Consider the following 25016-nt stretch of genomic DNA (forward strand, 5'->3'; position numbering starts at 1 on the left):
GTATCCGTCCACTAGCGTATTAAAAAAAAAATTGAACTTTTGGTCTTGAACCAATTTTCAAAACAGTTAAGCGATCGCATCTGCGGAAATGAATAAAATAATCATTACGGATGCGCAATAGATTTAATCATGAGACACCATTTCATGTCCATCCTGTAAACTAGTTTAAATATCCAATGTCTTTACTATCAGACGCATTCATTAGTTGTCGTTGAAAACTAAAACGCACAAAAAATGAACTTCAAAATAATCCTGTGAGTATTTCTATACATTATAATAATTATTAGTGCAATTCTAGGTATCGTATTAATTTTTACCCAGGTTTTTCCTAACGGCCAGCACATTCGGGAAGATCATCAGCTCAAGGAAGAAACACCATGATAGTGGCATTGAAGGTCTTGAGTGGCTTTTTGATATTGAAAATAATGAACTAGATGATGAAAAATCAACTGTTTGTGATACCGACGACTGCGAAGCTCTTGGTATGTTTTTAAAATTAATTATTCATTAATATTACTCTCAGGATAACATTTTAATTTCTTCCTTTAGCTAAAGAACTTTTGCGGGGAGTAAATGAATCAGTAGATCCATGTGAAAACTTTTATGAATTCGCATGCGGATCATGGAAAAAAAATCATCCTATTCCTCCTTATACTCCTGTATGGGGTAGACCTTACATGTTTCAACAAATGGTTTATCATCGTTTGAAAGGTATTTACAATAATTTACAACTAGTTATTCTTTTATGAAAAGTTGTAAGTAAATTTTGTGTTTATTAGCAATTTTGGAAACGAAACCTGAGCGAAATGATATTTTACCAGTGAGACAGGCCAAAAAATGGTATCGCTCTTGTATGAATACAGGTAGGTAATAAATGTTATTTGGTCAGGTATTTTTTTTAATGGATAATTTGAAAATTTATTTATAGAGGCACTTGAGAAAAGAGGGTTAAAACCGATAGAATCAATTTTGATGCAAGTTGGAGGCTGGCCGATGACTATTGACGCTGAAGAATGGGATGAAAGTGAGCATTCGTGGCAGCGAATCGAGCAGCATTATTTTCAAATCACTGGCTCTTATGTATTTTACAAATTCGCGCCTCTTTGGTACAGAGATTCCACGGTCGAGGTAATTTAAATTTTGATGTTTTATGTGGATTCTCAATAATTTATTTTGTAGATGGAGAAAGGCGATCTTCCACTTCTCAATAAACTTCCGTTTAAATTTCAAAATTATGAAGGAGAAGAATATGAAAATTACAAGGATTTCATTTCGTCCGTAATCCAAATGTTTGTTGAACACAACAGCGCAAATATTTCCCATAAAATGATTGAGAAAGATGTCCGCGATTTGATCGAGTTTGAAAAACAATTAGCCATGGTAATATTTATTTTAAAGATAAAAAAAAAATATTTATTGACCATTATTTATTTGAATCATTTTATTACAAGATTCCAAAATATGACGACGAACCTGAAATGACTTTCGAAGAGTTTCAAGAGTGGTATGACAAAAAAACAGTTGATAAAGGCAACAAAGTATGTTAAATTATTATTTTACTTATGAATTTATTAACTAAAATATTAATCCGATGCAGATTAATGTGAAAAAATTAATGAATCAATTATTGGAAATGGTAAATCATGACGTAAAAGAATTTTCTGATTTAACGGCAGATAGTATGGGGTATTTTGTTCAATTAAATGAATTACTGAATGAAACTCCTAAGCGAACTATAGGTAAAAAATTCATTTACGTAAATCCATGTAATGATCTAACAAGTTTTTGGTTTACTAATTCTAGTTAATTATATTCACTGGCATTTCGTAAGTGATATCCTCGCGGCGACGACTGAGAAAATGCGTGATATATTTTTTACGTTAATGGAAAACGAGTTTGGAGTCAAAGAACGAGAACCACGGTATCTATTTCCATGCAATATTTATTTTTGAAGCTTGTAGAAATGTGCGAGCGTTGATATAGAATTTTTTGAGACTTTTCAATGCAAATAATATTTTTTAGGTGGATCGAATGTACGAAAGAGATGAAAATGGTCAAAGCAACTGCATACGCATTTGCTGAAAAATATTTTTCCAAAGAAGTTGACACTAACGTTAGAACTATGGTCGGCCATATAAGCGATGAAATGAAATTGCAGATTGAAAAATCAAATTGGCTAGATGACGCGACTAAAAAAATAGCAACGGACAAGCTAGAAAAGATGGGACTATTTGTAGGCACGCCTGACTGGTATAAAAACAGTACCCACGTTCTCAATTCCTACAAAGGGGTAAAATTTTAAATTTAGCTTTATAAATTAATAAATTAATATTAACATGCAATAAATATTTTTAGCTGGTTATCGGTGTCGACCATTTTGATAACGTACTGAGTTACAAAAAATATGAAATCAGAGAAAAATTACGCAAGTCACTGGCGAATGAAATACCTATCGAAGAGTAAAATTGAATTTATATATGACTTATTATTGTTTTTAATTATTTTTACTATTATCATTTTCTTTTTTAGTGAAGAAGTCGATCCGCTTGTAGTTAATGCATACTATGATCCTTATGCTAATCTCATGGGTAAGATTGAGTTATGAAAATCAACACAATTCTTTACCTTTTTCATTAATTATATGATTTCTAAATTTCTAGTTCTTCCTGCTGCCGATTTGCAGCCTCCATTCTTTACTGTGAATCTTCCCCAGTCAGTATTAAAAATAATATTTTACAGTTAAAAAATTTGTTAAAATAATAAAAATAATGATTACAATTATTACTTAGTAACGTCAACTACGGAATGATTGGGGCCGTGATCGGGCATGAAATAGGACACGCCTATGACGTTGACGGTAGTTTTTTATGCAAACTATATAAAAGTAAATCCATAAAACTTTTAAAATAAGTAATTATTTAACAGGGTTGAAAATAGGGCTAGAGGAAGACAACTTTACAATATCTGAGCAAATGATGGACATGTATTACAAACGCGCGGAATGTTTCATTGATCAATTTAATAACTACCTTGGGGCCACAGAGCCTGAATACGACGGAACTACACCAGGATATGGAGTATTTATTTAAGTTATTTATATAAATAAATTTAAAAAATTAATTATTTTAATTTTTAAAGAAAGGGAGTCCAGGACGTAAGACTCAAGGAGAAAATATGGCAGATACCACAGGGTTGCAAGCAGTTTACAAGGCCTGGAAGAGATTGATAGAGAACGACGGCTCTGATAGAACACTACCTGGTTTTGAAAAGTATTCTAACGACCAGATGTTCTTCATCGGATTTGGATCCGTATGTCGATTTTTATTCTTCGGATGACTGAGTTAAAAAAATAATATTTTTTACTTAAACTTTATTTATGCTCGTAAACAGTTATGGTGCACAGCATCTACGGACCAGTATGCGAAAGAACTAAAGGAACGAGATGAACACAGTCCGATGGATTTAAGAGTACTTGGCGCAGTTTCAAATAGCGATGAATTTGCTCGTGCTTTCAATTGCCCGAAAGACAGCCCGATGAATCCCGATAATAAATGCAATATTTGGAAAAGTATTGAGGAACATACTGCGTCCAAAAAAGTCAATCGCGGTCGCAAGCACAAAAAACATCATCCCTGGGTTCTTAATTGGTGAAAATATTATCAACAATTTAATTTTTGATTTATGAATATGTTGAATTATGATTTTAAAATACAAATTTAAAAATATGACAATTTATTACTTGAATTGATTTTTTTTCCAATCCCGTCCTTTGAACACTAAATAATTTTTTTATTTTATATTTAACGATTAATTTAATTAATGAGACTTTTCTTAGTCAAGATCATATCCACCTGCATTTTTTCAATTGATTATGATAATTTTTATAAAATTAATCATTTATGAGGAAGCATCATTTGCAGAGTGATATGATTTTGGGCTAGACCTTCCGTGTTTCAACAAGTAGCACACCAACGTGTAAAAAGTATTTTTTTATAATTCATTATTTTTAATAAAAAATTATGGGTAAATTGATTGTTCATTAGGAATTGCTTGAGAGGCAACGATTATCTGAATAAAAGCAATTTGTTGTAGAAATCATTTTAAACTTCCCGCTATGAAAATTTTAAATTTTCAAAAAAAGGAAAGTTATTGGTTTCGATCCGATTTTCGCAAATCGAGTTTTCATTAGATGTCGACGTTTTGACATCCTAGGAAGCTATTCTGAGTATTTCCGGGTGGACGTCCGTGTGTAAACTTTTTTTGTCCGACGATTTAATTAATAATATTTTTTTTTATCAAAATAAAATCTGCCTGCACTTCATTTATTGATTATGATAATTTTTATATCATTAATTTTTTTATACGGAAGCATATGTTGCAAAGTGATATAATTATTATCAAAAATTACTCAAGTCGCTTCCGTATCCTGGGTTATTAAAATAGAAAATTTGATCAATCGTTGTTAGTTGCTAACAAATTATATTAGCGAACAGTAATAATGATATCAAAATTAATTTTGTACGTATTGCTTCTCTTATTATATCAATATTATATTTATTAATTTATGTGAATTTATAAATTAAAAATCTTTGATAGGTTTCTGGTTTTGAACGCAGCATTTTACAAGAATGCATCTGGCAGTTACGAGGATTCAGGGTTGAATCGATGGCTGTTTTATGCGGAAGGAAATGATGAAAAAAAACCGGCTGTTTGTGAAACGACCGAATGCAAAATAATTGGTTTGTTTTTGTATTTAGTATATATATTTTTTTAAGCCATTTTAATTGGGATTCTATTAATTGGACAGCCAAAGATTTTTTGGAAGGTATGAACAAATCCGTCGATCCCTGCGATGATTTTTATGAATACGTTTGCGGAGGATGGAATAATCTGGCGATTATTCCTTATTGGGAAACTAGTTGGAGTGTTTTCCAGCAGTACCAGTTAATTGTATTCACTCGAATTAAAGGTAACTAATTAATGAATGCATTACAAAAGTCTAAGTACTGTCAATTTTAGAATTACTATTCAGAATTCCATGAAATTTGATGTATATGTAAATTATGCTATAAAAAAGACCCAATAAGATTTTTTAAAAGCTACAGAGAACCAGTAAAATTTTGATTTTTATACATTTAATATTGAGCTACATGAGAAATCACAGCTTTCATCGAATTTATTTTCTCTGTAGCTATTCAAAAATTTAATTTGATTTTTTTCTTATCATCATTTACTGATATATCAAATTTTACAAAATTTTAAATGATAATTTTAAAACTAAGCTAATACCTTAACAATTTTAAATGAGTTTTTGGTACTTTAGAAATTTTGGAAACGAACCCTGAGCCAGATGACATTTTGCCAGTGCGGCAGGCAAAAAAATGGTATCGCTCTTGTATGGATACAGGTATTGGAGTGGCTTTGGTCAAAATTTTTTTTGAATTAATCATTTGAAAATTTATTTACAGACACGCTTGAAAAACGAGGGTTGAAACCGATAGAATCAATTCTGATGCAAGTTGGAGGCTGGCCGATGATTATTGACGCCGAGGAATGGGACGAAAATGAACACTCCTGGGAACGAATTGAACATTATTACTTTGACATCACTGGAAATTATAATTTTCACTCTATTGATCTGGTGTCTGACGACTCTACTGAAGAAGCTAGGAAGGTAAAAATTAAATTACTCAGGTCCAAATCAGGATTGAATAAATTATTTTAAATTTTTTAGCTCAAGTTAAAGTCGAAATTTTTGGTGGATACTGAATACGATGTATACTTAGAAGACGAAATCAAAGCTTATGCTAATTTCATCAAAGGGGTAGTCAATGCATTCGTGAAACACAACAGCGCCCGAATTTCAAAAGCAACTATTCAAAAGGACATAAAAAATTTAATCAAATTTGAATTGGCTCTGCGTGAAGTTTGTACAATTCTTAATCACTTTTTTTAGTCACGAATTCAAATAATCTTTTGCATAAATATCTTCAGCTTGATGACGAGTACGACGAAATGAGCATTGGAGACTTTTTGGAGCAATACGATCAAGAGATCGCGGAACTAGACACCGATTTTAAAAAAGTATTTAGTTTTATTTATTTAATAATTTAAATGGAAATTTTGAATATCAAATTTTTGATTTGCCAGATTAATTTTCAAGATATATTTAATGGAATTTTTGGATTGATTGATCATAAAATTAATGAGAGTATGATGATTACCATCGCGACTCCAAGTTATTATGTTCAGTTAACTAAATTGCTCAACGAAACTCCCAAAAGAACGATAGGTAATTTATTTGTCGCTTTACTGTTAATTACTTTGACTACTTAGCTATCAATTTTTTCAGTTAATTACATACACTGGGCCTTTGTTAGGGATATGCTTCAGTACACAACCAAAGAAATGAAAAGTTTAAAAAGTAAATTAGAAGACACTGTCTACAAAGCCAGTGAAAAGAAACCGCGGTAATTTGCTGAAGTTTGAATTTTGATTCCTAATTTAAGTCCGTATTTACTAAAAATTTATATTTTTTAGTTGGCTCGAGTGTACTGAGGAAATGAAAATGATACGTGCGTCTGCTTATGCGTTTGTTGAAAAATTTTACACTGAAGATATTGACAAATCTGTAAGAAAAAATATTATTTTCAACTCAAGTTCATGTAGGGGAGAGTCGGACAAAGAGGCCTTTTAAGAAATTAGGGCTTATATGTAATATAAATAGATCCATTTTGCCCCACTCTCTCCTATTTGTTTTAAAATTCGGCGGCAAACTCGGCAGCTATGGGTTTCATTAATTCATAAGATGGGTAATAGATGAACTTTTTTAATTCAGGTACATGAAATGACGGAAAACATTCGTAAGGAACTTGAAGAACTTATAGAGAGAACGAGTTGGATGGACGAAGAATCAAAACGACTATCCAAGAAAAAGCTAAATTCTATGAAAGTATTTATTGGGTTCCCAGAGTGGTACAGAAACAGGACAGCTGTTGTTAATTCTTACAAAGGGGTACTTGAAAAATAATGGAATTAATAATTTTCATGCTCATAAATTGCAATAATTAATTAATTATATTTACATTTAAGTTACTGATCGGGTCTCATTTTTTTGATAACATATTGAGTTACAAAAAATACGAAAAAAAAAAAGAATATTACAATGCAGTAAATCCTGAAGCAGACCCTGCTGATCCTGAGTACGTAAGGAAAATTTTAATTTATAAAAAAAATTTTAATAAAGATAAATTTTAACTTTTAGATATGAAATCGATCCGACTATTGTCAATGCGTTTTATACTACAGAAGAAAACATTATAGGTAAGGAAAAAAAAATCTATAAAAAAAAAAAAAACTGAAAATTAAATGAGTTTTGTTAATTGATGATTATTTATAAAATAGAATTGCCGGCGGCTAATTTCCAGCCTCCGCTGTTCACATCCCAGTTACCCAGGTAATAAAATTAACCGAAACAATGAAAAGTTGATGGAAATTTAATTGATAATAATTTTAAAAAATGTCTATTTATAGAAATGTTAATTATGGAATGCAGGGAACGGGAATCGGGCATGAAATGGGACATGGATTTGATGACGAAGGTAATTTTGAATTATTTCGATTAACATAAAATTATTCGTAAGCTTTGCATAATATATATAATTAATAATCAATTGTAGGAATAAAATTCGGAGATAATGGAAGCGATACTGAAATATCTCAACAGATGCTGTCATTGTATTACAAACGGGCTGAATGTTTTCTTGACCAATACAATGATTTAGCTGGAGAGACGGAACCTTTCTATGAAGGATTATTGAGATATTTATTCAATTATAAGGGCAATAGCTTTGGCGTAAGAACGCGAGCTGAAAATATTGCTGATGTAACTGGAATTCAGTCGGTATTTGAAGCTTATCTGAAAACCTTCGAACAAGAAGGTCCAGATAACAAACTGCCGGGTTTCGAAAATTTTACTGACAATCAAATGTTCTTTATTTCGTTCGCGGCTGTAAGTCTTCATAAATAAATTTATCTTTTCGCAGTAAAGTAATAAGCGTTTATTTCCAGGCTTGGTGCGAGGTAGCGACACCAGAAACTACTGAAGAAAATTTTGAAGGGGATTCCCATAGTCCAAATCGTTTAAGAGTTATTGGCTCGGTGTCAAATACCGAAGATTTTGCCAAAGAGTTTAATTGTCCAAAAGGAAGTCCTATGAATCCAGAAAATAAATGCACCATTTGGTCAACTGAAACAAAGCGAATGTCAAACAGGAAATCTAAACTGCGTAAACGGAAACACTGGCCTCGCCGATGGTGAAAACTCACTTTTATAACTATCTGTGTAAATTTTTGAACTTTGTACGATTTTCCAGAAATAAAATATATAATTATCATTTAATATTTTATGTTTTATTTAAATAACCAAGATATTCCTTTATATTCTTGTTCTTTCTATAAAAGTAATTGAATTATTAAGGAAGTAACAACAGAAAGATTTTAAATTCAATTATGAATTTCGTTCGGTATTCAATAAACTATTAAAAGCATTGAAAACTTTTCAAAAAGATAATTATTCAAGAAATTATAAATAGATATGCATTTAGAAATAATTAAACGATGATAGTATTAATAGTAATAATAATAATAATAATATGATGATAATAATAATAATAATGCAATATGTAGTTCAAAACACGGATATCCGTTTGTTTGTGCGGAATAATTCAAGCTGATAGACAACATTAAATTCCTATTTAGATAAATATGGACTATAAATACAACGGTGGTGAAACAGACTCGTGTAAATCGAAAGGATTTTTGAATTTATTATTTACTGAATATGATTTCGTTAAAATTTGTATTTATTCCGTTTATAATACTGCTAAATAAAGCAGTGGCGCTGGAATTAGATCAACTGAACGGGCATTTTAATAATGAAACCGACGGTAGTGTTGATAAAGTTGAGGTTTGTCGTACTGATGATTGCCAACAAATAGGTAAATATTTTATTTACAATCAATATTTATCAGCTACGGATCATTGATCAATGTAATTATTGTAGCCGACGAATTACTGAGGAGTTTAAATAAGTCTGCTGACCCGTGTGATGATTTTTATGAATACACTTGCGGTGGGTGGAGTGCGGAAGACAATATTCCATCTTATTTACCTTCTTGGAGCCGCATCCAATTATTCCAGACTGTCGTTTTTCAGAGAATCAAAGGTTTGTAATTGATAACATTATTTTATCTCAGTTTTTTTTTAAATCTATTATTGAATTATTGGTTTTATTAATAGAAATAATAGAAACAGAAGTGGATTCGAATGATATTTTACCACTAAGGCAAGCTAAGAAATGGTATCACTCGTGTATGGATTTAGGTAAGGAAAATTAAATTTTCACAGGCGTCTTTTTAAAATCAAATAATTTAACAGAAAGTATTAATAAATATGGATTGAGGCCATTGGAATCGATTTTAATGCATGGAGGTGGCTGGCCAATGGTTATGGACCCCGATGAGTGGGACCCTGTAGAAAATACATGGCAAAGAGTTGAACAATATTTTTTCCAAATCGGAGGTTCCTATGTCTTCTATAACTTTAACCCACCCGGCTTTGGTCAGAATACAGAAGACGTTCTAATGGTATTCTATTATATCTATTTGACCAACCTTTCGATTGATGATTAAATTAATGCCAGCTAATGTATTTTTCAGATTAAACCAGCTAATGGTCCACAGGTTGGCCATTCCGAATTCTCATTTCGAGATTTTCGCAACAATAAATATGATGGTTACATCGATTTTGTGACCCAAATAGCCAAGATGTTTATCAAACATACCCAAGCAAATATATCCGACGAAACGATTAGAAAAGACGCCGAAGAGTTGGTTGAATTTGAAAAAGCTCTGAATGATGTAATTAACTTTTTTTGTTTTTGATTTGAAACATATTCGATTTGTTTGAAATTGATTTTTATAGATTGCTGTACACAAAACGATGAACCTGCAACGAACTCTTTCACTCGACGAACTTCTTACGTACCCTGAATCAAGCGATACGCAATTAGATTCAAAAGACGGTAAAACAATAATAGATTTCAAAAAATTAACTGAAAACGTTTTAGGTTTGATTGGTAAAGATTATGACGGTTCAATGAATGTCATCATTAGGAACAGAGTTTATTTAATAGAATTGCCCGCTCTGTTGAAAAAAACACCCCCGCGAACAATCGGTAAGTGACTAATTTTTTGTCCATTATGTTCTTTTGCAAAACTAATTTTTTTTTTTTTCAGTTAATTATATTCATTGGCATTTTGTGTGTAATATGATGATATACGTTAGTGAAGAAATAAGAAATTTGATATTCCGTTTAGAAGATCAACAACTCGGTATAATTGAACGGAAACCGCGGTACTGAAAATTCATAAACATACACAGAAAAACAGTTTCTTAGCACCAGAAAATTTTTGCATTATGAAATGAAAACAAAAATTTTCTAAGAACTGAAAAAAACCCGGCCCAAGATAATTTTTATTTTCAATTAATTTTTCAGTTGGCTCGAATGCGTACAAGAACTGAAGCTGAGTGACGCAGCGGCGTATGCATTCACTCAAAAATATTTTTCGGATGACAGTGAAAAAAAAGTAAATTTTCTATATTACCAAAAATGTATCGATAATTTTAATGAATAAAAAAATTTAAGGTACGAAGTATGACGGACGAAATTCGTGAAAGTATGGAAAAAATGATAGACAAGACAAATTTGCTGGACAGTATGAACAAAGAAGAGATGAAAGCAAAATTGAAAAAGTTGAAAATTTTCGTTGGATTTCCACAGTGGTACAAAAATCAGACGCACGTTATAAATTTATTCAAAGGCGTATGTTTCAGTAAATTATTTAAATAATTATTTGGTAATATTTTAATGCGTTTGTTGAACAAATTAATGCAGCTCAATATTGGGGATTATTACTCGGACAATGTACTCAGCTACCGAAAATTTTCATTAAAAGTGGGATTAATGAACATGTTCAACTCTAAAAACAAATACGATGGGTAATAAAATATAATATTCTTTTGTTGAAAATAATGTATATTTAAATAATTATACTAACTACATAATATAATATTTACAAAAATTCCAGATGGGATTTGGATCCAATTACTATCAATGCGCGCTACCAAAATAATATGATAAGTCGGTTTATTCGAACGATAATAATTATTTTCAACAATAAATGTTTTAAATTAATTAATGCATAATTACAGATATGCCAGTAGCTAATATGCAGCCTCCGCTTTTTACTCTCAACGTTCCTCAGTAATTAAAAATACTGGATTTATTTTTAATAACATTATTATTTTTATTTGAATTAAAAATAATTAATTTTTTCAGGTCAGTGAATTACGGAATATCTGGAGTAATTATCGGTCATGAAATAAGCCACGGTTTTGATAATAACGGTCAATAATAGATACTTAATATTTATTTTAATTATCGAATTATATTTTTAGTAAAAAATTAATTTCACAGGACTTCAGTACGATCGGAATCACGTAGAGAGAGAATTAGTAGCAGCGACATCTGAAATGGTCAATAATCGAATGGAATGTTTCACTAATCAGTTTGATGAATTTTTCCGAAAAAAAATTGGAAATATATCCGGGGATGAGGTTGTACTCAAACTATCAATAATTATTTTCTAGAATAAATATATAAATAATTTTTTTATTATTTTAGTCGCCAGGAGCGATGACAGTGAGCGAAAATATCGCAGATGCGTCGGGATTGCAGTCCACTTACTCTGGTTATAAGAATTACATAAAAAAAAATACCGACACAAAATTACCGGGTTTCGAAGAATTTACTGATGAGCAGATGTTCTTTATTTCTTATGGAAACGTAAGTTTATTAATTAAATAAAAAAAAAAAGATTACATTTGGATTATCATTTTTACCGGGGCCGGGATTCGAACTCGGTTCCATCAGCTTACTAATCACGTTTGTCATAAATTTATTGATATTTCATTGCTTTGTTGTTTGGTTTTTGTAACAGGTATGGTGTGAAGCTTTGCGACCACAGTATGAACAAATTTTTGCTCAAGAAGCGACACACAGTCTAGGGCGTATAAGATTACTGGGAAGTATTTCAAATACTGAAGGATTTGCGCGCGCATTCAACTGTCCAAAAGGCAGTCCCATGAATCCTGAGAATAAATGTGACTTTTGGGAGGGACCGGGTCCTAAAACTGTTTCTAAAAGAAAAAAACGCGAGTATCCATGGACTATTAAGTGGTAAATAGTAGAATAATCGACACAATGTATTAATTATCGATTGCTGATAATCGAGTATGCAAAAAAAATTTTATAATAAATGCGATTTATTGAATTATTTATTGTCTTCTAATTCAACCCACTTTTTCCATGCAATCCATCATAATAATTATTTTATTTTATTTTAACCCTCATTATTAATAAAACTTCATTAAGCAGAAGTCAAGGTCAGTAAGGGAATCAATAGTCAATACATTAATTAATCATTTCAAATTAATTGAATAATTAAATTAGATAAGAGAGATGATTAATAACCTAGTATTTGAAGAAAATTTGGATAAAAAATTAAAAAATATAAAGTTTGCTATTGGGTTTCCCGATTGGTACAAATACAAGACCGCTGTTGTTTCTGCATTCCACGGGGTATTTATTGGATGTAAATAATTAATTAATGATGATTGGTAATTAATTAATTTATTAATTTCTCTTTCAGTTGACGATTGGTTTGGATTTGATAGATGATAATTTGAGTTACGATAGATATGTGGTCAAATCGAATTTGCGTAAATTATTAACGGGATCACCACAAGAAAGGTTCGCTAAAAGCTTTTATAATTTTAGATAATTAATATGTCAGTTAATTAATTTTTTTTGAATAGCTGGTTTAGTAAAAAAGATCCAATGACGGTCGACACGAGCTACATTACCGGTCAAGTCAGTAAGTTTTTATATTGCAATCCATAATAAAAATTTAGTGTGTCGGTCATTGGTAGGGAGTCGGCCAATCACAGTGCTCGGACTGTGAGAGCTTTAGTATAATTACAATTTGATCATGTAATTAAATATTTTAAATTGATTAATAAATAATTTGTTTACAGTAATACCTGCTGCGCTGTTCCAGCCTCCGTTTTTTTCTCAAAATATACCTGAGTAATTTAATTTTATAATATAAATAATTCAAATTATAATTAATCCCAATAATTAAATTTATAGATTTTTAAATTATGCGATGGTCGGATCGGCTGTTGGCCATGAAATAGGACACGGCTACGATATAATGGGTAAGCATTTATTTTTTAAATAAGGTATATAAGAGATCTAGTAACTGATCACTCCATGTTTTTAAATTATACTAAATATAGATATAAAAATACTTGAGTGATCGAGTACTAGGGCTTTTACCTTAATTATAAACATTAAAACTGGCGTTTTTTTTTTTTTAAGACATTTTGTTTGATGAAAGTACTGAAAAAATATCATTTTCTGAAGAAACGCAAGCCACATTAACAGATCGCATTGGATGTTTTATCCAGCAATACAATAAATTGTTAAATGGATCTGACGAAACCGAAAGAGAGGTAAGTTTAATTTATTATTTCCTCGAATGTTGTTATTGTTAGTTTTTAAAAAATAATTTCATGTGAATGGGAACCGAGTTCTGGTTTTAAAACTCTATCAGAAAATTTGTCTGATGGAATGGGAGTTCATTCAATGTACGACGCTTACAAAATGGCGGTATCCAAAAACCATGGAGCTGACGTGAAATTGCTTGGCTTTGAAGAATTTACTGACGACCAAATGTTGTTCATTTCTTACGGAAATGTAATGATTTATTTTAAATAATAGTTAATTATTTCATGAAAAAATTTTTGATATTTCAGGCATGGTGTGAAGTAGTAAATGAACAATTTGCTGAAAAACGAGCCGGCGAAGACCCTCACAGCCCAGGTCGCGTAAGATTACTGGGTCCGCTAATGAACAGCGAGGAATTTTCCCAAGCGTTCAATTGTCCCAAGGGAAGCCTGATGAATCCCGAGAAGAAATGTAACATCTGGGGGGCTGAAGTTAAAGCTGAAGCCGGCGTCGCTTCAAGAAACGTCACCCCTGGATCGTAAACTAATTAAACGCTAAAACTAACTTTGTTATTAATTACTACAACGTACTCTATATGCTGAGCATTACTTTGTAGGCTTAACAGACAATAAAACACGTGACTGTAAGTGGTAGCGGTAAATTGAGTAAGTTAATTGTTAAAATGTTGATAAAAAGGACATTCGAAAGTGTATATTTCTCAGCGGATTAGCGTTAGCTCGAAATTCACACGGGAATCATCATCTGTATTGTATCGTATCGTAAAAAGCCCCTATCTCTTGGGTCTCGGGTCATGCGTATCGTAAATGAATTACCCCATATCTACTAGCACACTCGAGTCTACCCTCTCTCTCTCTCTCTTTATATATCTATATAAATATATGTATAGACCAGCGGATATGCTATCTCCCTTATGTATAGATATATATATTTCCCACACTGCTCACTTCCGGTCAATTGTACTGAACTTTATTTCCTCCAATGAAACACTAAATAACTTTTTTCATTCATTTCCATTCGCTTCTCGGGAAATTAAACTATAAACATTTGAATGCTATTAATATTTACGGTTACTCCAAAAAAAAAAAAATAATGAAAATGCAGACGGATAATTTAATTTAAAACTATAAGTTTATGGCTCAGAGCTATCGGAACAGTTTAAATGTACATATATTTGCAAAGCTAATCAAACGGTCAGTTAGTATGGTCGGAGTTAGTTGCTCCAGTTCCTCTGGTCAAACACCCATCCCTTGAGATCTAAATCGAGATGGATATCTCGAGAACTTTCCCTAATCAGACTAAAGTGGATTTAGAAACTATCCTCTTGATTTTACAAATTCCTTTCAGATCAATGGCTCGTTAGTATTTGTAATTTTCCTGATTTACTCAGTCTGCTAAAATAATCTGCGCGTTTAGTGATTTTGACAGTTCTGGCAGCCAAATCGCCCGCTATTAATGCCATCGATCTAATTAATATTTCTATTTTGGCTTGCAGAGGCGGTTACAGTAAATAAATTTGAATTGTTCAAGGTAAATTTAACTTTAACTGACGTTTATAGTGACCGAGCGAGGCCAATTTGTAAATCGGTTATTTAAAAAAAAATTTATGAGACTTTTTTTGGTCGAAAAGTGTAACCGACTTTGATACAAGTGCAAGGTAGTTTTTAAAGCATTAGTATGCAGGCAGCATGAGAGTCCAGAGGCATAACCGCAAGTATTATTCTGAAATATGATACCAAATAGCATTGCCCTCCGGTTACTACTCACATAATAATAATAACAATAATATGCACATGTCGCGGCAACGAGTTACGAGTATTCTCGGCTCGGCAGTTGGGTGACACGGTGCGATATCCCACGTACAAAGTTATTTTAGCGAAATAAAATGACCTTTTTTTTTTTCACCACACAAGAGTGTCATGAGCCGTGAGAGCGTTGCGGCAAAAGAGATCCTCGAGGGTGATCCGACGCACGAGATATTTTCCGGATCGACCGGGTGAGTTCATCTCGAGATCGCACACAAGTATGCTGTTTATTGTTGCCAATAAAACTGGACTGCCTCATAGGTTTCAGGCCAAGGACTTTCTGCTTGTTTATTTTTATTCATTTATTATATACATGTTTCGTTTTCTTTATTTTTTTTTTTTTTTTTTTTTTTTTGCCATTTGCAGTTCAATAAATCGCTGAGAGAAATAATAAATCGGTGAAGTTGGATGTTGATCAAATGGCTGTAAATATTAATTTAAAGTTATTTAAATACTGCATTACAAAAAGGTTTATGCAAATTAGGATGAAAAAGGTTGGATTTAAAAGTTTAATATAACTAACGAGTAGTAGAGTTGTGAGTAATGTCCTGTGGGGCAACAGAGTTACGCCCTCGTTCTTTACTGTCGACATTCAGCCAGATATTTAACAGCCGTTCTGTTTTCACCCACACCCTACCGGGAGCATAAGCAAACACGAAACCCTACCAAATAGGATGTAACATGCATCAAGACACTTTTATATATAATAACTAAGGCGGTACCCCACCGGCGGTAATTAATTTTATGTAAATAAATAAAACAGATTCAGTCGGTTGGTTGGTGGCTCGGAAATTTATTAAATGTTTTATCATTTATGAAGCTTATTATAAATTAACCTTCCCATCACGTACATTCTTATCGCAACAATCCTGGAAAACATCTTATTTGAAAAATACTATTTGAGCTTTTCTGCCCCACAGAAATGGATAAAAATAAATATAAAGAATGAGATAAAGAATAAGAAAAAGTGGAAAAGGTAAAGTTATATTATTTATCTCAGGTTATTTTCATGCTTATCGCTACCAATTTATATAACTGAGTATGTGTGCCTATGTGTGTATGTGTTTATATCAAAAACAGTTTGTGTATGAAACTGTGTACGGAAGAGATACTCATGTTCTGTTTGTGACAGATTCGATGTTGCAAAAGCTGTATATACTAGCTGGGGTACACTCTTCACCGCCCAGCACCACTATTGTATCATTGTGTAATCGGATGTATAAATGCTAGCCCATTCACCTAGACCGTTTCTGCTCAAATATATATACATAGATTTCAGTCATGTTTTAGGGGACAATGTCTACATAGCTGAACATGACAACTTTACAGGGTTTGCGTCACAACCAATGATCAGATATACAAATTTTATAAGCATTAATGCTTGTTGTTGTTTTTTTTCTTAATTCGACGTCAAAAAAAATTTTCGTACTTTGACTCCGATCGTTAGTTAAATTTCAGAGCCTGTTATTCTGGAATGGAAAAATGTCATTTTTATTAAAAAAAGGATTTTCGTCCTTCGAAAAAAATAAACTGGTAAAACGGCCTTAACTCTAAAAAATAGTTTTTATAAATAAAAAAAAAAAAAAAAATTTTAGTAAATTTCGCGTCGCGGAATTGGAATTCCTATTACGAACTTTAAACCGGTATTTTTTTTTTTTTCTATTCTTGTCCGACTATTTTTTACGGAAATTTCAGTAATTGAATTTTTATGAAAACTAAATCATCAATTTTCATAGAAAAAAATGGAAAATGAATTCTTCTAACTATAGAACGAAACAAAGTAATAACAATTACGCTTGGAAACGTGAATATAATTTTCGAAAGGATTTCAAGCCCGAAATTAAAAATATAAATAGATTTGAAAATTAAAAAAATTCAAGTGTACATAGCTTTTATTTCTATAACTATAACTGCAACTCTCGTTCACGTCAAAGCATTCCCAAAGAGCCTTAGTAATAAAAATAAAAATAATACGAAAGATGAGAATTTTTTTACTCCTTCAAAGCCACAAAGAAGACCGTGTTAATTTAAAACAAAGCTTTGATTAAATATTTTTATACATCAAGATCCATTTTATATCTCTCAAGTCGAGATATTTTTTATGCTTTATTTTTTATTTTTATTTCGACCTAATACTTTATTTATACTTCAGAGAAAATTTCCATCCTACGTCGAAATTTCTTAACAAACAAATACTTGATCTGTCGTTTGATGGCAAACAACAATAAAACGAGAAGAACAAAAAAAAATAGTCGAAACAAAGCTGCCTTTGATTAAAATTTATTCCAACGTTTTTTTTTTTTTATATATTCCGTAGATTCCTTTTGTTTGAACAACGAATATTCATGGGATAACACTTGAAATCCGCTTTGCTCGACCTCCACATTTTTTTATATTTATCGAAGACAAACACGAGCGCTGCAATATCAAAGAGTTTAAATTTGATTTCGAATAATTCCGCTGCTACTTTATCCTCTTTTTTCCATCCCGCTTCTCTTATTTATTTATATACATATATATTTCACTAGCGAATATAAAAAAAAAAAATTTGTCCATCGTCACGTAGGAATATTTGAATCAGCTTTGTTGATTCTGTTGATTTCCACTGAAATTTTTTCCGCCTCTCCGCAATAACAGTGCATGGTATGCTCGCCGATAATTGCCGAGTGGAATGGAAGTGAAAGGGCGAGTAAAATAAAGAGAATGGAAGGGTGACGAGCCCTACGGTTCGATCGGTTCGCTATTTCCGGTATCGTTCCAATCGACAGCAAACGCTAATTCCCGAAGGGCGTAACACTCCTCCCCAAACTACTGGCCTCATCGAAAACTGTTGCATAGCAATACCGATCTGGCGATCTGCTGATCCCAAGTTGTCCTGCTTTCGCTCGCTAGAGAGCTCTGCACACATACTCGTCCACAAAACTCTCATCGGCTCTCTGTATCTCCGAAGCTCTTCTCCCCTGTAACCACTACACTACACTACACTATGCTACACTGTACACACACGTATCGACATTGGTTCTGATGCAATCTAGCCCTTTTCGATACTGCTGCAGTGTCGAGTGATTTCACGTTCGAGGTCGACTGGGCCAATTTGTGCCGAACCCCGAGCCAATCGTTATAACTATTGACATTTAGATTCAAATTTTATTTATTTTTTAATTTCCGTTTTATAAATTCTATATTTTTTCAACAAACATTTCATTTAAAATCCCGTTTTGTTTATTTTTCGAAGATAAGGGTATCAAATGCAAAGTTTACGGTTCGAATCTCCATCTAGGAGCTTTCAATTAAAAAATGGTTTTTGCGATATTATCACGAAACGGCTATTTAAAGTATTTTATTTAAGGACAATTAAAAGACATTTAATTACTTTTAGTTGAGTATGGACAATAAAGTATTAACAGTTTGATGTAACAGTAAATAGGAATAAAAATAAAAATAACAAAAAAAAAAAAAAATAATAATATAATTAAACGAGGCGAAAACATGCAAACGATGAATTTAGCCGTGACCCAATTCCGAGGGTCCTCGGACAAAGAAAAAAACGACGTCTTTATTTGGTCATTAGCTTCCAACAAAGGCATTAAAAAAACGGTCAACTGAAGATAGACATTTTTCACAACAATTACCGCATAACTCGTCACCAAAACGGCCGACAATTAAAACAAAATAAACCCAAAAGTATAGTTATTTATTATGAGCAGCTTTGGCTCGTACCTCCGTCGTCGCCGATTAAATACTCTTGGTGACGTGTAATGGACAAAAAGCGGTTTATAATAATTATTTTTTGTAACCATTAGCGGCGATTGGATACCATAATCTCGTGAGTAAGCCCCCGAAGGAGGCCGAGAGATTTACAGAATTACAGAACAACAAGTCCTGGACTCGGGAGCCAGCTTGTCATCGTAAGCGTGAACGAAATGCCGCCAGTATCTCCGCCTGTCAGACAACTTTTTTTAGTTATTAAAAACAAGTGGTCAACTAGCTTAAATACTTTAGATCTTACAACGGAATTCCCTTTCCTTGCATCTCCGATTAAACATGATACCTTTCCCATATTACCCTCCGCCGGGTATGCGCTCGACTACCCACGCCTCTGGATTGCTCTGAACTGCTCTGGACTCTGGGACCCGGATTATTCTGGTCTCCATCCTTCGCATCGCCGACTCAACCACGAGAAAAACAACTTTTTATTATATCAAGTATACCTCGTTAATATTGCTAACAACCCCTTATTAGATACTCAAACTTTTTTTAATTCTCGTTTGACCGAGTTTGTCGGACGTGCTAGATGGAGAATACCTTCGTTATTAAATTATTATTAATAATTTTACAACACATCGAGCCATGGGAACAGACCAAGTATCGACAGATAGGATGCGCTTGTTTATTATTTTTCGAGTACCCCGTTTTTATTCTAGGGCTATTGGCTGTGTTTGCTTTACCATCAATATTGGTTAGAAAAAATAAACACCGCTTTGGAAACCGGGGTACGGATTGTTTTCATTAGCGTTGTTGCTGCTATTATTATTATTATTATTATTATTATTATTATTATTATTATTATTATTATTATTATTATTATTATTATTTTGTTTTTTGAAGTAAGTAATAAACAGGTTGGAGTGGCAGGAAAAGTGGCTTTTTGGAATGAAATTAATGCGATGCTCGGGGGTATAGCTTGCTTTAAGATCAATGAGCTTGGATATGAGCTGAGCGTGGTTGCAAATAGGTTATAATCTAATTTTAATCATTTGCGGAGTAGCATTAGCATATTCAATCTGAACGGTAATTACTCTGGTGTGTTCCATCTTGCGTGATAAAAACTCCTGGGAGTCTTGAGCCTCGGTAAATTGGCTCAAGAGTTACTTTTAATGCTAGTACCGAGTTTCGCTTTACACTCTTGGGGTTTTTGAAACCTTCTACTTTTTCAACTGATTTAACAACCGAGTCACGTTGTGGGTTCGCTCTACTGGAGTCTCCTTTTTTTCCGATTCTAATTTTTTTTGTTTGACCGGATGTTTGGGCATGTACGAACAAAAAACAACCAAATAAACTGACCAGTGTTTTCAATTTTATCTCTCAAGAGTTATTTAATTTTAGTGGCCAGTACTCACTTATGTTACGATGAAACGAACGCTTACCTGTAACAGAAAAAAAAATATATATATATAGAGATTTTTTTTATTAAAAAGGAAAACTTTTTGCGGTATAAAAAGAAACATGCCTTTGGGAGGATATTATGTATTGGGTATAGAAAATGTTGGATTTACTTGTAAAAAAAAAGTTTTATAGATAAAAGATAAAATGTCTGTTAGGTGCAAAGTAGAGCGAGGCATTATGCTTAGAGGCATTTCAAACTGATAAGAAACGCTCTCGACTTGATTGTCCTAAGGGAAAACGCAACCCAGCTTTTCCATGTCATATATTTTAACCCAACAATTCCGATGTCTGCATCAAAAGTACTTGCCTCGAGCCGGCTCTCCAATTCCCTCTGCCTTCAGTTTCATTATTGCCGTAAAAAAATATATTAAATAATTAAACGACTAAATAATAAGTATCCAACAGCATCTCCAGCGAGCTCATCAGCTCATGATTGGTTTGATGTAAAAATATCAGGTTAAAAACTCGAGTGCAATTTAAATTGAAGAAATCGCGGTAATAATGTCATGAGTCAATATCGTAAACTGATATATATAATAGGTAGTCAAGTGAGTTGATTGCAATCAACCAGCCACCTCCTTTTAATCACGCCCCCGTATCACGTACGCCGGATGTTGCTCTGGCGTGTCTGACAGCTCTGGATATGTGTGTATACATTGAATGTACGTTAATGCACACGAAGGCTGTTCCATTTCTGCCACTTTGTGTCGACATGATATACTCTTGGGTTTATTTTTTGCGTTACTTTATTTTTATTTTTTCCCAGGACTCCTTCTGCTGTTGGATTGCCAGGTCGTTAGGACGTGTCCTTAGTATTTAATAGTGGCATTTTGCCTCGCATTGATTTCTGGAATCGAGCCAGCTCAAATCACGTACTGCTAGCTTTAATTTCGCTGAGGATATTCCTCACTAAATACTACTATATACTTTGTTTCATTGTCACTAGTTGGTATCTTATCAATCTACATTATTATAAATGCTGTTGTTATTTAATTTTAAACACCTTTCAGCGATTCCTTTCAGCGAGTAATCAATTAGCGTAACTGATATTATCATGATATTATTTCAACCATCTCCAAGATCGTGTTTAGTCCCGTTACCCACTTGATCACGTTTATTCCCAAGAAATCGGATCAGTAAAAATAAATAACATGAACGCGTTTTAGGTACCAACGTTACCGTCTTTCCTCTCTCTAAGCTGGCCACTTTCCCACTTCCCACTCTCCGATCTCTTCACTTGTTAGTATAAAGATAAAAAATAGTTAATAATTAGTTTGCTCTGCTCGGGAAAAAAGATTAATGATCATCTGGTTAAATTTTTCTATTTTTTTTTTCTACCCGGTCTTTAATTTTACTGAGGGAAAATATTTCTTGGCAAGTTGGCACTCGGAGACACGTCACGTACCGTAGTAACGAGACGCTGGGGAAGATAGAGGTAAGCCAGAGCCAGACCAGGTAAAATGATCACCGGCGAGAGTCTCTAACAAGGGCGAGTATTTCTCACGTTACACTAGGTCACACGCACACACTGTCCTCAGGGATTCAACGTGATAATTAATCGCATTATTGTGAAATACCATTCTAATATATTTTACATGAGCGCTAAGATTGCATTTATTTAATTAAACTCATTGTGACACTAGTTCGACAATAGCCTGAGTCTTAGTCGGTCTCGGTCTTGGTCTTGGTCTTGGTCTTGGTCCGCAATTCTGTTAGAGTGGTAGCTTTTATGCTGGATATTAAACTATAACTAGAGATCTAAAATAATGATGCCGCCTTTAATGTCCCAGTAATATTTAACGGATATGAAAGGACATTGTCGCTCAGATATGATGCACTTTGATATGTATTTAAGATTAAAGTAAGGATATCTACAAGCTAAAACTACTAAATGTTTCTCAACAAGATTTCTTAATGTCGACAGTAAAATGTAATTGATATTACCGTTCTTTTTAAATTAATTCCATTAGCAGTTATTTGCTTAAAAATACCTTTGAGCGCTTGGAGACGCCGTTGAAAGAGATAAAATTAATAATTAGTGAACTAGAACGGCGAGTTTTAAGATTCATAGACTGTCACAACTACACATGTATCCCCTGTATGTGAGGATGATTCTGTAATAGAAGACAGTGACGTATAAATAACTGACAAGCTAATCCACCGAGGTACCAGTGCATCACTATGTGAAATGTTTAATGGGGCAAGTGTCCGTTTAAATAAGTAATTGCCGTGGCTTTCATGAGGAATATGCTAGCTAAGAGCCAAAGAGAGAGAAGACAAATCCCATGACTGGTTTTCTGAGATCGTGGCAGGAGGTCGAGTTTGTAGTTTTTGCGGCTCCTCTTTGTCTCGTACCGCCAGCGAGCCCTTAGCTCCGAGCAGTCTGCTATATTATACACATCCTCTCTTTTAACGTGTCGGATATATGTAGAGTAGAGTAGAGTAGAGTAGAGTATGTGAATATGGATGTGGATGTAGATGTGGAAGACACGCAAAGGGGAACGAGATACTTTGGTGGCATATACTCTGCAGCTTAAGTGTCTGTACGGTAACTAAGAGGACGGGTATTAGTCCCGACAAAGTCAGACTTGGCCCAGTTTGTCATCGGTAATGGAGCAGTTTTACTTCACTAGACACTCGTTGATTTCTCCGCAAACTAATTTGGATAGACGGTGTAGCAGGTTCACTTCTGAAACTTGATCTACTGGTAGGAGAGTGGGGGGGGGGTTTATACCACAGCGTGATAACGCTGCCACGGTTTCTGATAAGTGTTTTGCCTTGTCTCCAGTCTCCAAAGTTATGGTGGATACCGCAGGTGTGGAACCAGCCACGAATCATCTCTCGTATTCGGTGAGTGAGTTAATTGATTTTAAAGCCTCGTTGGCAATAAATTATTCAAGTCACTTGAGTTTTAGCAACGAGTAGAAGGTATTTCAGATTAAAGGTTTAAAAGGAAAAAATCACCAGCATTGTTGAAGATGAAAAGCATTGTGTTGCATAAGTATTCCGAAGTGTAAAAACAGACTGAAATGAACTCTCGAGTATGTACTTGAGAATAGGACGGTACCAAGTAACAAGTTGTATGACGATCATGGCCAATGGAGAACCAGAATTAAAGAAGCAGTAGTAGCACTTGAGCAAAAAGAGACGAAGTTGAAGTAGTAAGTTGTGGAAGGAAGTGGATCTCACAATGTGGAAGCCTCAAACAACCGGGCCATGAAACGGAGACCGATTCACGTCCAAGAGCAAGACCAAGAGCAAGACCCAGAGCAAAAGTAAGAGCAAGACCGTAGTAACCCGAGTGCCATTAATAATTAGAGACACCCGTGTGGCCAGCGACCGGCTCTCCCAGATGTCCAACCTACCACTATTTATTGCCGTGTAATGATTATTTATTAAATTCAACCCATCAACAATATTGCTCAACTAATTCGTACGGGGTTTAAGAGCTCAATGGAAGTTGAAGACCGTGGGCGGAAGTTATCACTTGTAATATCTCCCAAGATCGTTTTAACATTCCGTAAAAAGGATCCGTACTGTAAATAGTATATAAATATAATAATAAATAACTAATGATATGTAATCTTTATTTTATCAGTAATTGCGGAGGATTATTATTAAATGATGTAGATAATAAAATAGCAACTATAAACTCGTTGTTTTGCGCAACTTTGAAATGAATCCTTAATAACGCGATGGTGTCCAAGATATTAACGATTATGTAACCGGTATATAATTTACACTCGTGCCGCAATTCCGCGAGTTATTATGTTACAAATAACCGCGGCTAAGATGTGAATTAATTGTGGGTAAATCCTTCACAGTAACCTTCAGATAATTGTCTCCAGTCGTCAAGAGCGAGGCTCTATTTATTTTTTATTGCACAACCCGCTGACAAATATAATCGCGCTCTTCAAATACGGATTATTCATTTTTTTCTTCTCCCACTTGTTTGGCTTTGATAGGATTTTTAACAAGCAAAAATAGTATGATGCGGAATTAATATATTAGCTATGGAATTGTATAAAAGACCTTTGACCGAGAAATAACTGGAGACGGTAATTCATTGGCATCAGCTGTTGGATCCTCATCTTATAAGCGGCAAATGTACAAACGAATCAGTACAGTACAGAGAGTGTTATGTTGATGCCGCCCGTTTGCATCAGGAACCGGCCAGCAGGATCCCATTGAACACTACCGATATGCAAATCTGGTTTATTTACCTACCGATAACAAGAAGGATCCTTCCCTGCATAAGCCACAAATGGAGAGACCGTATTCGTCGATTGTGATTCATGTGCCGCGTGTTATTTTTATTTATTCCTTATAACCTTACGATTAATTGTAATAAGAAACGGCCTGCTCAAGGCTGCCGCAAAAAACAGTTTGCTCAAT

General features: G+C 33.5%; 3 protein-coding genes across 4 annotated transcripts in view; 2 read left to right on the forward strand and 1 right to left on the reverse strand.

The window, feature by feature from the left end:
* Positions 1 to 25016, reverse strand: part of LOC103570745 (CCR4-NOT transcription complex subunit 6-like) — a 255890-nt gene that overhangs the window by 32632 nt on the left and 198242 nt on the right. The gene's annotated exons all lie outside the window — the stretch shown is intronic.
* LOC103570740 (neprilysin) lies at positions 168 to 3729 on the forward strand. Its single transcript, XM_008548581.2, has 17 exons — positions 168 to 254; positions 322 to 482; positions 550 to 711; positions 780 to 863; positions 929 to 1128; positions 1180 to 1380; positions 1452 to 1538; positions 1598 to 1739; positions 1804 to 1921; positions 2023 to 2290; positions 2356 to 2459; positions 2530 to 2588; positions 2661 to 2712; positions 2790 to 2857; positions 2926 to 3077; positions 3139 to 3309; positions 3391 to 3729. Exons 1-17 carry the CDS (start codon positions 235 to 237, stop codon positions 3649 to 3651), a joined length of 2310 nt encoding a protein of 769 aa, XP_008546803.1. The 5' UTR covers positions 168 to 234; the 3' UTR covers positions 3652 to 3729.
* Positions 10530 to 11279, forward strand: LOC103570744 (uncharacterized). Its single transcript, XM_008548583.1, has 4 exons — positions 10530 to 10648; positions 10708 to 10884; positions 10957 to 11060; positions 11150 to 11279. Exons 2-4 carry the CDS (start codon positions 10717 to 10719, stop codon positions 11265 to 11267), a joined length of 390 nt encoding a protein of 129 aa, XP_008546805.1. The 5' UTR covers positions 10530 to 10648; positions 10708 to 10716; the 3' UTR covers positions 11268 to 11279.

The sequence above is a fragment of the Microplitis demolitor genome, chromosome 5 (assembly GCF_026212275.2).
Source record: "Microplitis demolitor isolate Queensland-Clemson2020A chromosome 5, iyMicDemo2.1a, whole genome shotgun sequence".
In the NCBI taxonomy this organism is placed as follows: domain Eukaryota; kingdom Metazoa; phylum Arthropoda; class Insecta; order Hymenoptera; family Braconidae; genus Microplitis; species Microplitis demolitor.